General features: G+C 31.1%; 1 protein-coding gene across 1 annotated transcript; it reads left to right on the forward strand.

The window, feature by feature from the left end:
- Positions 1-5,307: 5,307 nt before the first annotated feature.
- Positions 5,308-7,669, forward strand: LOC100573923. The gene is made up of 2 exons (XM_003245209.4): positions 5,308-5,560; positions 7,164-7,669. Exons 1-2 carry the CDS (start codon positions 5,461-5,463, stop codon positions 7,565-7,567), a joined length of 504 nt encoding a protein of 167 aa, XP_003245257.1. The 5' UTR covers positions 5,308-5,460; the 3' UTR covers positions 7,568-7,669.
- Positions 7,670-15,718: the final 8,049 nt, after the last annotated feature.

Consider the following 15,718-nt stretch of genomic DNA (forward strand, 5'->3'; position numbering starts at 1 on the left):
TTATACCAGTTTCCGATTTCAATACCGTCAACCCTATTGACGACGTTTAGAACCCAAAGAGGATTATTCCACTTCAGAGTAATGCCTTTTGGACTTAAAAACGCCCTCACCACTTTCTGTCGCTTAGTAAGTGAAGTATTCCGTGGGTTGGTCGGTAAATTTGTGTTGGTTTCTTTGGATGATATTGTGGTATACTCAGAAAGTCCCGATCAATATCTAAACCACTTGTAAAGAGTCTTGGAGCGACTCAAGTCTTACGGTTTGAAAAAAATATATATTCGGTGGGGCACAGATCAAATTTCTAGGACACGTTGTGGACGGTAAAGGAATAGACCGGGAACCGAATAAATTTCGGGTGATTCAGGAACTAACGGTTCCAAAGAAGACAAAAGACGTGTTACGGATTTGGTACAGCAAGTTCATGCCACACTACACCGAGGTCACAGCACCGCCTACGAGTCTGTTGGCCAAAAGGACCAAATGACGTTGGTCAGTAATTGAGCAAGAGGCATTCTGGAAGTGGAAGGAGTCACTCACCAAGGCTCTGCTCTCCACTTCAATTCAATCTACAGACCGACGCAAGCGAAGTCTGAGTTGGGGCCGCGCTCTTCAAGCGGTGGGAGGGTGGTGAAAGGAAAATCATCTCCTACGCCAGCAAAAAACTTAATCCAACCCAGGAAAGATACTCGGCAGTTGAACGTGAATATCTAGCCATAGTTTGGGTGGTTGACAGGTTCAGGCCATATCTTGAATCCGGTAAGTTTATGTTATTCACAGATAACGCGGCACTTCGATGGTTATAGCAAGCTCGCGACCTCACCGGTCGTCCCGGATGACAAGCACTAGATTCTGCTGCAAAGGTTTCACGACCACGAAGTAGCTTATCACCCAGGGTGGAAAGAATCGTACCTAAGCATAAAGATTCGTTTCTTTTGGGGTGGTATAAGATAAACAGTGCGTAACTACGTGCGGTCGTGCCACGTCTGTGCGCGTGTAAGACCACTGAATCGCCAAGCACATGATCGAATGTGCACCCGAGGCTCACGTCAACCCACGAGCGCAGCGGGGTAAGACAACGATTTTAGTAGTAACTGATTTGACTATCGCTGAGTAGAGACTTATCCCTTAGGAAAGGTGACAACCAAATCGATTTTGTCACATTCTAACGAGAGTTGTTCCCAAAGTTTGGATATCCGAGGCATTATTGTCAGATAATGACCAGCATTTCATGTCGAAGGCAATGGGATAGGCACTCGGAGGTGGTGATTAGGAGGATGGACGACTACAATATACCACCCACGTGCCAAACAGGTAGAAAGGCAAAATCAAGAATTGAAGAAAGGGTTGCGAACCTTACTTGTTGATAAGTCTCATCATATGTGGGATGACTTCCTGCCACACGTGTTAACTTAAAATTATAGCACTTATAGATTATGTTAATATAAAGAGCTGGTAAACATTTCAAGTATCTAAAATCATTTTGAATTACAATTTACAACATTCAATCATCAAATTTTAAGATTTCGTTTGGTATTAAGAATAGTATTATATTTTATTGTTCTGATTTCCAATGGGAGTGTTTTATACCTATTCCTAATATTTTGGATTACTTTTTTTTATGTTTGTTGAAAATAAGTTCATTGGTTTAAAGTGTTTAACCATTAATTAAGTTATACCATAATTTTGTTACTAAAATAAGATTATTCTCGTTTAAAAATGATTTTATTTAAATTATACATATTACTATCGCTGTTTAGCTGATTCAAATTAATACCAAGTATTGGACCCATAATACAAGTAAAGATGCGCACCAAAGTCGAAAATATCCTATTACACACGTGCATGGATTGAGTAGTTCCAATAATCGATCCATATCATCTATATCTCCCAGAACTTTCTAGTCTCTGGCTTAGCAATGATGACCGTTTTGTTTTTTTTCAGCATTTCCTCTGCCCGATTCATTACTTTATACACCATTGGATTCACCCAACCCACGCATGGGCAATAAGGTCTTTTCGTCTTTGATACACATCTTGGCTTGTATTTTGGGTTTATTAATCGGAAATTATTCGAGTTATTGAGATCAAACTTGAATCGTCTGCCATTTTTCTTTAAATGTTCTACGACTAATGAACGAATATTTTCTGTGTCCCTGTCCACTTGTGCGTAACGTTCCACTATCCATTGAAACTCTTCCAGGCTCAGCGGGCTGTTATTTTTCTTTGCCCATTTGCTGATTGAGTACCACCTTGAGAGTCTCTGGCCATTCAATCCACACATGTTTGCCGCTTCTTCCAAAAGAAATACATTCAGTCTCAGTCCTTCCTTTTTCCATTCCGGCATAGGTTCCAAGTGGGATTTTAATCCAGGATTCGGTACTAATGTGTAATAAACTTGACGTGACCGGATCGCCAAATCTGTGGGTGTTAAATATGTCCTTTTTGAGTTGGCTAGAGCCCCTTCGTCGTTGCCATCATCTACGAACAAGTCTTCCTGTCGGGGTAAATTTCTTCTACACTGACACGTCATTATTTTAGTTACATTGGTTTGGTCAGGTTAATATTGCGCATGATGGATATTAGCTTCGATTAAGTATATACTAGTATTTATAAAAATATAAATAATATACGTCATCGGCAAACAATGTTCGTTACCATACCTATAAAAAATTAATCGCAGATACAAGAGTTGGCATGGTTAGCACTACACGTCTACACATGCTACTATGTAGGGCAGTGTTTCTTAACCTGTGTTCCGCGGAACCCTAGGGTTCCGCGAAAGTGCTGTGCTGTTATCAAAATATTAAAAATAGAAAAAAAGCTAGAATTCTAGATATAGCTAGTGGGAAACCCGTTAGACGTGTACAATATATTTAATAAGATTTTATTATACTGTTATATATAAGAGTCAATAATATTACAGTTCATTTTTTTTAATGAGTTTTAATGATGACGGTAAGGGCAACGACGATGGCATGGCAGTATGGCAGTATGGCAGTATGGCAGTATGGCAGTATGACAGTATGGCGTCACGTTGAAAAACTTAAAAAACAATTCATCACTAGATAAATTTTGGATAGAAGTTCACAGCGAATATGAGGTGTTAATTGAAAAGGCGAGGTCCTAATTAGGAGGTTAATTGGGAGTCCTACTTCCTTTTCCTTCAACATACTTATGTGAAAGTGGATTCTCAGCAGTCACTGCAACCAAGACTAAACATCGAAGTAGATTGAATGTGACTCCGACACTAAGACTTTCATTAACAAACCTTATTCTAGATACTGATAACATATGCAGTCATATTCAAGCGCAACCATCCCACTAAGATTCATGCAATAATTGTATTATTATTTTTCCTGTTATTACAATCTAATATAAATTTAATCTAATCTAAATATATTGTATAATGTTACTTCTCAATATAATCTAAATTCTAAATAAATAATTTAATTGTATTTTGCTGTATTTAGTATTTTAATCACTGAAGTTTAGTGCATTGCTAATGTTGCCGCTTATCACCATGTTTTGTGTACCCTTCTTTTTTAAAGATATTTTCAGAGGAGTTCCGCATAAAAAAAATATTATTGCCTGGTGTTTCGTGATATCAAAAAGGTTAAGAAACACTGATGTAGGGGATCATGGGGGCATGGGGCTACATGATACACTTTTGGTATTTTTGTATTTTCCACAAAACTGATGCCATAAAATATTTTTAAATTATTAACAGGTATTCATTAGATAGGTACACATGTAATGATTGACAGTTCACAGTACAAAGCTATATTCGGAACACATGCTAAAGTTGACTTAAAATTAACCCAAATTTCAATGGATTTAATCTCTACTTAAAATCAGAGGAAGACCTAGAAAATGCTTTTGATTTTGGATATGTCATCGAAAACATAATCGAGAAAAACAAATAAAAGTTATGAAAGTGATAGGGACAGTACAAAATAACTTTCTGGTAATTAATCTAAAAATTACAAAATCATTTTTATATTAATATTTTTGTTTACAGTTAAATATAATTAAATTATTAATGATTAATAATGAGTAATGAAACTGGAACAAAAGAGGGCGGACTTCATCAACTCAAGAGTTGGAACCAATTCATGATATGGAAAGAGGTTTTTATCCAGGCTAATGAGATACCACCAATACAAATTTCTAAACTTCTAATTTTATATTTATGGCCAGGGCTATAAATTTCATGTGCTAAGAACCTTAAAATAAATACTTAAAATGCAAAAAATACAATATAAAATGCCAAAAATTGTAGTATAAAATTCACTTAAAATGGTTTTTAATTTAATTGTTATATTTATATTGATATTATAGGATATAATATCTTAGTACATTACATTTTACATACATAAAAATGTGTTTATTTAATAAAAAAAAAAATAGTAAAAATATTGATTGAATTTGAATTTTGTACAATGCTATTCACATGAAACATATTTTAATATTTTTTTATGTATTTATTTTGTTAAAATAATAAAACAGGCTTAAATATATTTAATTGTGGGTACCTTATTCATCTTAGGTCTTAACTATTGCATTAGACAAAAAAAAAATAAACAAAAAAATGTTTTTCAAACATGTCAACTGACGGAATTTGATTAAAAAATTAACTAAAAAAGGAAAATATGACCTAAAAATGCAAAATAAAAGTTTATAGTTGTAGTTGATTCGTAGTTGCCTACATAATTCAAATTATGTACTTACAAAGCTATGTTTCACAATCACCAAAAAATAATGCACTTTCCTACAAATTCACAGCCCTAATCAAGACATACTTTGATATGTTCATATCTCCTGGTTCCTTAGTTCAAGTCACCCACCCAGCAGGTTAGTGTGCCACTTTCCAATTTTAAGACACATCGACATAAACTTATAAATATAGAATGATATGGAATTTTTTATAGGTTACTATATAACCAATAGTTATACTTTTTTTAGATATCAATTCCATTTTTCCGTAATGATTACGAAAGAAATTGTATTTAATTTTCTAAGAAGTGGCTCAACTGCTTAGGACTCCCCGTACATATAAAAATAATTTTTTTCACAAACCTCACAACATAGTTACTATAGTATAATTTACCACGCCTCAGTATAATTGTACGCAGTACTGCGCATAGCCCAACTAGTATTATTGTAATAACATTTCTACCAAAAATAAATATATTATGTATAAGCCAAAGATCAATAAAAAAAAATAATAATAATAATAACTAAATTATATTTTAATTGGCTATATTATTATAAACAAATAAACTTGTATTATAAATAATTCAAATAATAAACCTAATTGTAATTTCTAGGCAACAGTGCATAATAAACAGTTTAGTTTTACAGCAGTCTTATAGAGAAGACATTTTTAAAATCCATTTACTCAAAGCTAATTTTTAAAAAGTTAACTCATCTTTCAAAACTCATCAGAATAATATTATACAAAATGGCAAAGAAAGTAGGAGACTCGGCTGAACTTAACTACGACATGAACTACAATTTGTTTCTGTTGAAGACTTCTATGCAGAATTTGAAAACAGCACAGGGTAATTAACTATAGTGTATATAAGTATTACGTATGAATACAGTACCTAGTTATAAATACTTTAAATAGTATACGAAGTGATCTATTTAACGCGAGACATTTATTATTTAAGTTTTTTTTTTTGGAATTATTGAAATTGAATGAAATGCGCAAATAATGAATATTCTTAACATTTTTACCTTTTTTTTTATATGATAAACGTGTATCACCTTTGGAGTTTTATATTATGGTACCGAACACATATTACTATGTAATACTATCAATTTATAAGACTTTTTTTAATTTTTTTTTTTAAGAGCTTCTGCGTTTAAATTTTTTATTAATTCAATCAAACAGTTTTTGAGATATAATTATATTATAATACATGATTAATCACAGGATACAGAAGAAACTTTTTGTAAAATATTATGTTTACCCTTGTCCTTATTATTTTATATTTGATCATATAAAACATAAATCAATGAGACAGAAAAATCAGACGACTTGTAAACAATATTATTATTTATTACACAGAACATATTCTAGACTGGTGGGTGGGCGGGTGTGCTTCGGCGCTAAAGTGTTAAAAAAAATGTTTATTATTTTAACATGAGCAATTATAAGACGATATAGAAAATATGGAATATCAAATTTATTGTTCAATAAAAATAATTTGCATAAACTGAGTTAAGTCGTTATAATAAACACATAATAAAATGTGCTGCTGTATAATGTATACACTTTATGTACAAAATAATGTATACGCTAAAAAACTTGAAGGGCTAAGTATACCTACTATAAGATTTAAACTTGTTTTATAAGCATATAAAAATATTATAGTCATATATTAAATAACTACGATGAACGTACCTAGAAAAAATAGTAATATTTTTTGAACTTATTACATAAACAATAATTTAAAATATAATTGTAAAATCTAAAATTACGTGTGGTTCAGTGACACCAATGTTTAGGTAGGTAACCTAAAATGTATTTACATTAAGGTTGAGTGGGACTGGGTATATTTACCAAATATAGAGCTGAACTACTGAAGAAAACACATGGCTTAATAAAACTGCAAGCTGTTCATTAGAATTAACTTTTTACACTCATATCTTACCAACAATCTATTCAAAAATAAAACTTAGAAAAAAAATAGTTTTTTAAATCTTACACAGGTAATCATTTATATATCAAAAGTTGTTTGTAGTTTCGCCTTCAAAGTGTATCAATAAATTAAAACAGGGGTATAAAACGGTTTTAAATGTCATGAAATTGTGATAATCCAAAAAGAAAAAATTAAAAAGTGTTGTGACTTATTGAAATAATGAGAGTCTTGCGTTAAAGTGTTAGATGGATCATCCTGCATGTATTATAGTAGATTATAAAACATATTATGTACACATTTAAAATTATACCACCTGGGACAAAAATTCTGCCCTCTCTTAGTTTTATACTTTTATTATTATTTTGTTGTTTTCACTGGTTTGTCACCACCACGTTGTAATCTTCATGTATATAATCATGATCTATTGTACGGTGGTGGCACATATTTTGCACACCAGTATAATACAATATACATTACCATTTACCACTTCTTCATAACAATCGTTTTTTCGTCACAGAAAAACACAGCGTGAACCGTTGGGTGCACAAACTGTTGGCGAGCAATAAGACGGTAGCAGAGATGAAGCTCCGAAACGATTTCATGTTCCACTTGGTGACGGCCGTCCAGGAGGGCGAGATCAAGGCACCATTCAACCAGTATCCACCTTCGTTACCCCTCAGCAGTCTAACGTACCTTCTGACGGGTAGCTCACCCAGTGCTAGTGGCAAGGACGGAAAAAAAGGCGCTGGTGCCTGGGAATGTGATCTATCCAGCGAAGACACTGAAAAGCCCATGTTGTACAGGCAATCACCCGACGGCGGTGCATTTTTGGCCGCACAACCTGTACCTAAGTGTGGAGCGTTCTGTTACTTAGCCGTGGTCAGTAAGCCACCGGCGAAGGACGAAAAGCCGAAGTTGTAAACGTGACACGAGGAACGTACCTACCATGTATGGTTCATATATATTTATATATATTGTACCTAAAATAAATTTAATTTATTAAAACATTTGCTTCAGTACCTATACGGTTTTGCTATTTTCGTTCCAATGCGTAATAGCCAATAGGTACTTAATTATGCGTACCTAATTAATACTTATTTATGGTTTAGCTGTTTTCTATTATTAGGCGCAGTAGCGCATAAAAAAACCGCCATAATACTACAAAAATGATAACCACGGGCTATGTAATATAGGCGATAGCCGCGGATAAGTATCCAGACGCTCGCATAAAATCTCATTGGCTACTATGTATAATATATATAAATTTGTATTTTATACACTATAATATTGTATATTTATTAATTATTATATTTATATAATATGTGTAAGTATGAGCCTTTCGTAGTATATCGGAAAAACGTCATCCATTTTCCGAGGATAAGCTGATATTGGATATAGATCATGCCTATAGTAAAAATCGCGTGTCAAAGCAAGGTGCACACTAGTCAATTTTATATAATAGGTATTATTCACATGTAGTAATAGGTATAATACTTATGTAATAGGTTTAAAACTCCACAGACATCCAATATCAAAAAATATCGCATTTTTTAATTTAACGAGGTAGGCATTATTATTTTTAGTAGGTACTTACCGTTGTTTATATACATAACTAAAAAAAAATTATAAAATATTAAAATAACGATTACATAGTACGAAGTAGAAGTCAATGAAGCCGAGTCAAAGCTGTTGATTCATTCGCTAAGTGTCGTAGCTAACGACTAATATTTTACATTTTTTATTATTTATTTTATTTAAATTATTTTTTGTTATTTGTTTTTCTTTACTCCTGCTTTAAAGTATTTTATCTCGGGTGTGCATACAGAGACGTTTTGAGGCGTAAAAACGCTTTTAAAGGTAGTCGAGGACATTTTCATACTTACTTTCTTATCCAGTACTCGTTATTGTGGTCAGTTAAGAAAGAGTAAAACTTTGTCTAGGTTAAAAAGATCTCGCCCTCGAACATACAGTACTTGTTACCGTGGCCACTGGTCAGTAAAGTAGTTTGAGAGTAAAGTAACCTTAGAGTGGTATAGTGTAAATACTGTCGCACCCTGTTCAATTATCTTTTTGTGCAGTACTCGTTATCGTGATCACCAAAAGGATAATTTAAATAAGCTTTTACAGCTGGTATCAATAATCTACTTGTTCGGCAGTTTATGAATCGGCAACCGAAGTATATCTGTTATATTTCTACGCTAAGCCTTTGCGTGGCGTATATGACAGTACCTAAGTCATAAGTTTCAAATATCATTTTAAAACGATTTTTATTATTTTTAACTTATATAAATTGGATACTATTTCGTTATACAAGTAATGATGGTTATTTCAATGCATGTATAGCTTGTGCTTCAACTGGCAAAGCTGCAGACTGCAGTAGCTATATATGCAACAACAGTTCACAGTTCACACAGCTTTTAAAATATCAATTTCTACAATACTGCCATTGTCACTAAAAGTCTGTCAGATGTATCGTTCATTGTTCAGATTCGTTAAGGTCATTAATATCAATGAAATAAGCATGATAAGCACTCAATTATTAATAAAAATTACGATTGCAACAAATCACAGGAAACCGTCAGGAAAACTTTGGTGAATTGGATATTATTCTTATCGGTGACTTACGTTATCTTCCACCAGTACGTGCTACTCCTATCTATTTATCAACAAAGACAACACTTATGAATGCACCTATTTTATGGTGAAGTTTTAAATTCTATGAATTAAATCAAGTTATGGGGCAAACAAATGTCCAATTTGCAACAATCTTAACAAAAATTGGTAACGGATATGTGCTTACTGATAATTAACGAGCTTTAATAGAGTCACGATTTTTTTCAAAAGCAGAAGTAGATATTCGGTATCCAAGTGCAATTCGTATATTTAATAAGAATCAATCAGTTGACGAATATAATAACAAAGTTTTAAGTTCTGCAGAAGAAAAGGTTGTTTCAACAGCGACAGATACTTACATTGGTTATTCATCAGATAATCAATTAGCACTTTTGCGACAAAAAGTTCATAAAATGAACCTAATTGATGATACAGGCGGATTAGTCTATGAAACAATATTTTTCAAGGGAATTTTATACTTAATAACAACGAATATTGATGTTTCGGATGGTTTTGCAAATGGTGCTGTTAGTAAATTGGTTCATATCGATAAAAATGATGCTGGAGAAGTAATTGTCGTGTGGCTTGATTTTCCTGATGATCCACAGATATCAACAAAAATAAAAATAAAATACTCCGCATATATGACTGCCAAGAACATCATTTCAACAGCGGTTCCGATTTTATAAAAATCATCATCAATCCATTTGAAAGAAAGTAAAAGTATCCATGTAAAGCGTGCTTATATACCTGTGGTTTGTGCCTGTGCGACAATTATTCACAAATCACAAGGAGGTACTTATATTCAAGTGGTGCATGAATATGATAAAAGGCACTCACAATCTTTACTTTATGTAGCTTTGTCACGAGTTACTAGTCTAGAAGGACTGTATCATCACTTAAAATAGTGAAAAGGAATTCTATCATGGTCGAAGGATGACAGAATCCACTTCACGTCTCCGTGATGAATTTAAAAGGCTTTCTGCTCAATCGCTCAGAACTATTGACAGACAAATAAATGATTTCATTAATAAACACCAACAGGGACTGTTGATTTATAGTCCAAATTGTCAAGGTCTTGAAACCCACTGTCCTGACATTTGTGATAACGTTTTAGAAAATTTAAAATTTTGATTTTCTCAGAGGTATATCAAAAGCCCTCTAATGGCATCGATGAGGATATCCATATTCAAACTTTCAATTATTTGATAAAATATAGACGACCAGAAGTATCATATGGAGGAGTAGCTATTTATCATAATACTTAGGACACAGTACAGCTTGTCACTCCTGCTATTGTCTTAACAAGAGGACTATCTAGTGGTTTTACATTGGTGTTTATTTTTTATCCTGAATAAAAAATTTCTACCAGAAGGAATGCTTGAATTTCAATTTATAGTACCTTATCTTTTAGCAAATTGGATCAAGGATCGTACTTTAGGGAGGTCATTTTTCAACTTTCTCAATAATTATTTAATGTCACGGGAAAAAACATTGACAAATTACGAAAAACGGGATTTTAATTTCTATATTTACCAACGAATAAAAATTATAATATTATAATATTAATTCAACTTACAGGCTATAATAAAATATAAAAACAATATAAAATATCCAGACTGACAAATTTAAACAATTAAGAATAGCGATTTTAGTTATTGTAGGTAATGTATTATAATTATAATTGTGGGTATAGGTACAAGAAACTTTTCATATACCTATTATTATTATACTTTGCATACACAATGAAATTCTCCAAATAATTAATTAGTTTTAATCTAGGTATAGGTTAATATATAGATATATAGAATATTTTATACCACAAACGGCACACTTCAAACCGTTCAATGATAAATCACTGTATTGATTCAAAAGTCAAAGGTAGGTAACAATCCACCATGAATGAGATTTCTCTCTCATACCTCATACGTAAAAGATCGCTACCTACTGCGTTCTTGCTATCCACATGGCCAACATGGCTACCCTTCCGTTACGTACTATGTTGGTTTCATGATTTTGGATCAATATTCTGCACCCGCATATTATGTTTAATATCTATAATGAATATATTCAACTTTTGGCCGTGATGTTTACAATATTCAAGCTAAATGGTAATGTGGTTTACTATCATCTATTATATTTTGGTTAGAAAAAATTTAAAATATTCAATATTCGTATTTATTAATTAACTAGCTGATCCCGCGCACTTAGTTGCCCGTGAAAAATTATAACTCTTAAAAAAAATTAATTTATATCATTATATCGACAAGTACAAAATGTCGGCAGGTCAATATATCGACAAGTACAAATTATCGAAAAAAAATATTACATTTTATAGTTTAACGTCGAGATAAAGTGAACGGTATTCTTTGGATACTGAATGCTCTGTAATAGCTTTGTATCCACAGATAACGATAAAAGAAATAGTAATTCCCGTGCGAGAGAGATATGAAATCATTTCGATTTAGTACGAGTACAAACGAGGACAAGTATAAGTATATATGTGCTGTTAATATCAAAAAATCAGTCGGGATTTCAAAACGGGTCAACAAGCTGAATTTTTATAAGGTCATTATTTTTATAATAATATATCAGTATTTATTAAATAATTATTTTGAAATATATAATATTTAATTAATATAAGCAGAAAAATATGTAAACATTGACTTGAAAAGTTGAAACACTAACTTTTTAATATAACTGTTAATAATTATAGGTATAATAATTTAATAAATTTAATAATTTATAAGTGACAGTTATCGGAAAAAATGCTATCCAAACTTATAGGCACGAATTCACGACGATGCACAAAATTGTGTGCTAGTTCTATTTTTATTGCGGTCTTATCGTTACCATCGTTGTCGTCCGTAATAATACGTAATACCTAATCCGTTATAATGTTTTATTATTATGAGATAGATAATTGATGATATACGAATAATATATTAAACCTAATAATATTAATAATATTAATAATATATTACTGATTTTTGCTTAAATAACGTACAAAAAAATGTTTAAGCATTTTTATATTTTTTTTTTTTATATTTTGAACAAGCAGCTATTTGTGCAGTTAAACAAGAGTTCACAACTAGTCAAAGTCGATTATGTATCTTTCATTTGGGACAAAGTATGTGGCGAAAAGTTCATTCATTTCATATTTTTTACATCCAGATTTTCTGCTCTTCTGGTGGATTTCCTATAATTCTCTTTCGTAAAAACCTTTTCCTGGAAATTACGAATATCTTAAAAAAAATTGAGCCAAATCGGACCAGCCATTCTCGATTGATGAGGTAATGACATTTTCACGCTCCATTTTTATAGGTATATATTAGATATTTCGGATTATTATTTTTTTTTTTTTATATAAAATTAATATTTACAAAATTTAACTTACTTTTAATCTGTGGTTTAGTATTAAAATTAACTTACTGTGACAATGAAGTTAATTAACTCATAAGTTACTGAATAACATAGAAAAAAATGTAACTCGTTAAGTTAGAAGTTGCTTCTAAAAAAAAGTAACTCGTTATTTAACTTAGATAAAATTAACTTAACTTTTGAACTACCCTTCCTTGACTAGATCTATTATTGGAGACGAAGTGGCTGAGAGCTGAATGGACTACGTCTCGCTCTCTGGGCAGACAACTGTCTAGACGACGAGACCTCCATCCCCCAATCCCGGGCATGGCAGAAACCTACAGGCAGTGTTGAGTGATTTCTAGATAAATTTATCTAGATTCAAATTAAGTACCTTCATCTTATCTAGATGAATAAAAAATTAGTATCTAATTGGTATCTAAGATTTAAAATACGGAAATCCACATAAATATCTAGATAAAATATCTCGTTGTGTAGTATACGTGTTTTTTCAATAATAGTTTACTCATTTAGTCATTTTACATAAAATGTTATAATATTATCACAATACTATCTATATGAGTACAAAATAATAATAACATTTTCGTCCTGTTTTCTGGCAAATCGCAATAATATTGTGTTGTATGCTGCTATCACAATTTTTAGATAACAATAATTTAATGTTCGATAGCGAATTAATAATAACAATAGCAGTAAGGCACCATTCTGTAAAGTAGTAATTACTAATTATTACCTAATTCAACCATGATTTTGTGGTTGATGTATTTGTCATACATTGAAATTGGTACTGTATATCTGTATGCTCAGTATTTATTATATTTTATACTTTTATTTATTCATTAATATATTTTTGATACAAGCTGATAACCCTGTCTAATAGGCTTCCGAAGCCGAACTAGGCATTCAAGCATATCCCGGACATAGCGTCATATGTAAAAAAAAGATCTATTATACATTTGCAAAAGTTGATATAGGTACCTGAAAATGTATTAGGTCTACTTAATTTTTATTCTGTATTGCCTACCTAATTGTTTCTTTTGAATTTCCATTAAACTTTACAGTTTAACACTTATTTAAGTAGTTGTTTAATATTAGTATACGGTAATAACTCGTTAATTAACATTAACAAGTTAAAAGGGAAAATTAAGTTAAAAGGTTAAGTTAATTTTAATTAAAAATTAACTCGCTACTTTTTTTCAATATTAACGTGTTAACTTCAAGTTAATTTTATTTCAAAAGTATCTAAATTAAGTTAATTTTCATCCGAAGAATAATGCAAATTTTGAATAAGGTTTTACTTTGATGTATCATTTTAAATTTCCCAAGTAATTTTCTCGACTCTCGAGCGTAAAGAAAAACTAGCTAACAAACCATATTATGTGTCTGGAATTTTTTATTTTTGTAAATTAGCAAATTTTTAACTTTACACTAAGTTTAGTTACTTTTTTTTCAAAATTAACTTACGATGTGTGAGAGTTTTTCGTCTAAAACGTGTTTAGAGCAAAAACTCAGGCTTTTCATATGTGGTGTCGTTGACATGTTGGCGCGTCGCGTGTGTGTAGACAGCCCGGTACTTAAACTTATAATTTTTAACGACTACGGACTAACACAAATGCCATGGACGGCGTCAATAAAATTGCATATTGCCGAAATATTTCCACTTATTAAAGACACACAAGTAGGCCCCCTAAGTCAAAAACCCATGCATCGCAATTTTTACGAAAAACGCGTAAGCAATAGGTAATGCATGAACTACAACATTTTCTGTGGTTTAATAATTTAAAAAAATACATATTTTGAAACACAAACTTTTCACATTTTTATTTTTAAATTTTCACTTCTAAACCCTTATCAAGTAGTACCGTGTAAGCTATCAAAAACATTTCGATTAATTAATAAAAAAAAATACAATATTAGGGATTTACAAAATTAAAAAGATTGGCAAATGGTCTGTGGGGAAAAAAATACTGGGAATTTCTAATTATATAGCAACATAATACGAAAGATTCTTTTTCTTTACCACAGAATTTAAAATATTGTCCACACACATTAAATTTGATTGCAAATTTGCAACCACAAACATTGCTAAAATCGCAGATACTAACTCTCTAATTCTTACTTTTAAAAAATTATATAGTTTTTAGAACTTTATACAATAGCTTGTACCGTTGCTTCAGACAAAGTATTTCAAATGCGTGGTTGAAATATCCAGTACCTGTAATAAATCACTGGAATTTTGGACAGTGAATTGTATAGTGACACTACTGACACTGATTCAGAATCCAAATCTTCAAGTTATCCAAATTTACTGGCAATATCATACTTAATTTAAAAAAAAATACTGGTATTTCAAACGAATACCCTATTATCAAAGAGGTGTTCTTAAAATATAATTTAACATAAAATATAAAATCAGTTCTATCCTCAGAACCAGTGGAGAGATTATTTAGTAAGGCAATCCAAGTGTTAACACCGAGGCGTAACAGGTTAAACCATAGAACATTTGATATAATATTATGTTGTCGATCAAGTATGGTTTAACCTAAAATATTTTTCAAATTTAATTTTTTTGTATTAAGTCAGAGAATGACTACTTGTCCTATTTTAATAAAATGTTTAAAAAAAATTTTTTTTTCCCTATACTTGTATGGCTCTATAACACTGAAAATCTACAAAATTTGAATTAAACATGAATTTATCTAATACTTATCTAGATAAAATATTGTATCTTTATCTAGATAAATATTATAAGTTAGGTTTTGATAATATTAATTATTATATTATACGTTATTGTTAATTAATTGGAAAGTCAGTGGCTCTAATTCGAAATTCGAAATATTATAAAATTGTATGGTTTCCACACTTTGATAACTAATGCTAATACAATAGGTGTGAAAACCTTACGATTTTACAATATTAAGCTATATTTTTGAAAATATAAGTTGCTTTTATTCATTAAAAATTTTTAATCTATTTCAGAATCGGTTTTATCCAAATTATAAATATATAACTCTGCAAAATAGTTATTTTTGAATTTTTAAAAGTTTTTTTATAATAATTCAATTATTATTAATATAA

This window comes from Acyrthosiphon pisum, chromosome X, assembly GCF_005508785.2.
Source record: "Acyrthosiphon pisum isolate AL4f chromosome X, pea_aphid_22Mar2018_4r6ur, whole genome shotgun sequence".
Taxonomy (NCBI): Eukaryota; Metazoa; Arthropoda; class Insecta; order Hemiptera; family Aphididae; genus Acyrthosiphon; species Acyrthosiphon pisum.

Coding starts and splice junctions, on each gene's coding strand:
- LOC100573923 (XM_003245209.4), top strand. CDS start 5,461: ATGGCAAAGAAAGTAGGAGACTCGGCTGAACTTAACTACGACATGAAC. Junction 5,561..7,163: donor GAATTTGAAAACAGCACAGG/GTAATTAACTAT, acceptor TTTTCGTCACAG/AAAAACACAGCGTGAACCGT.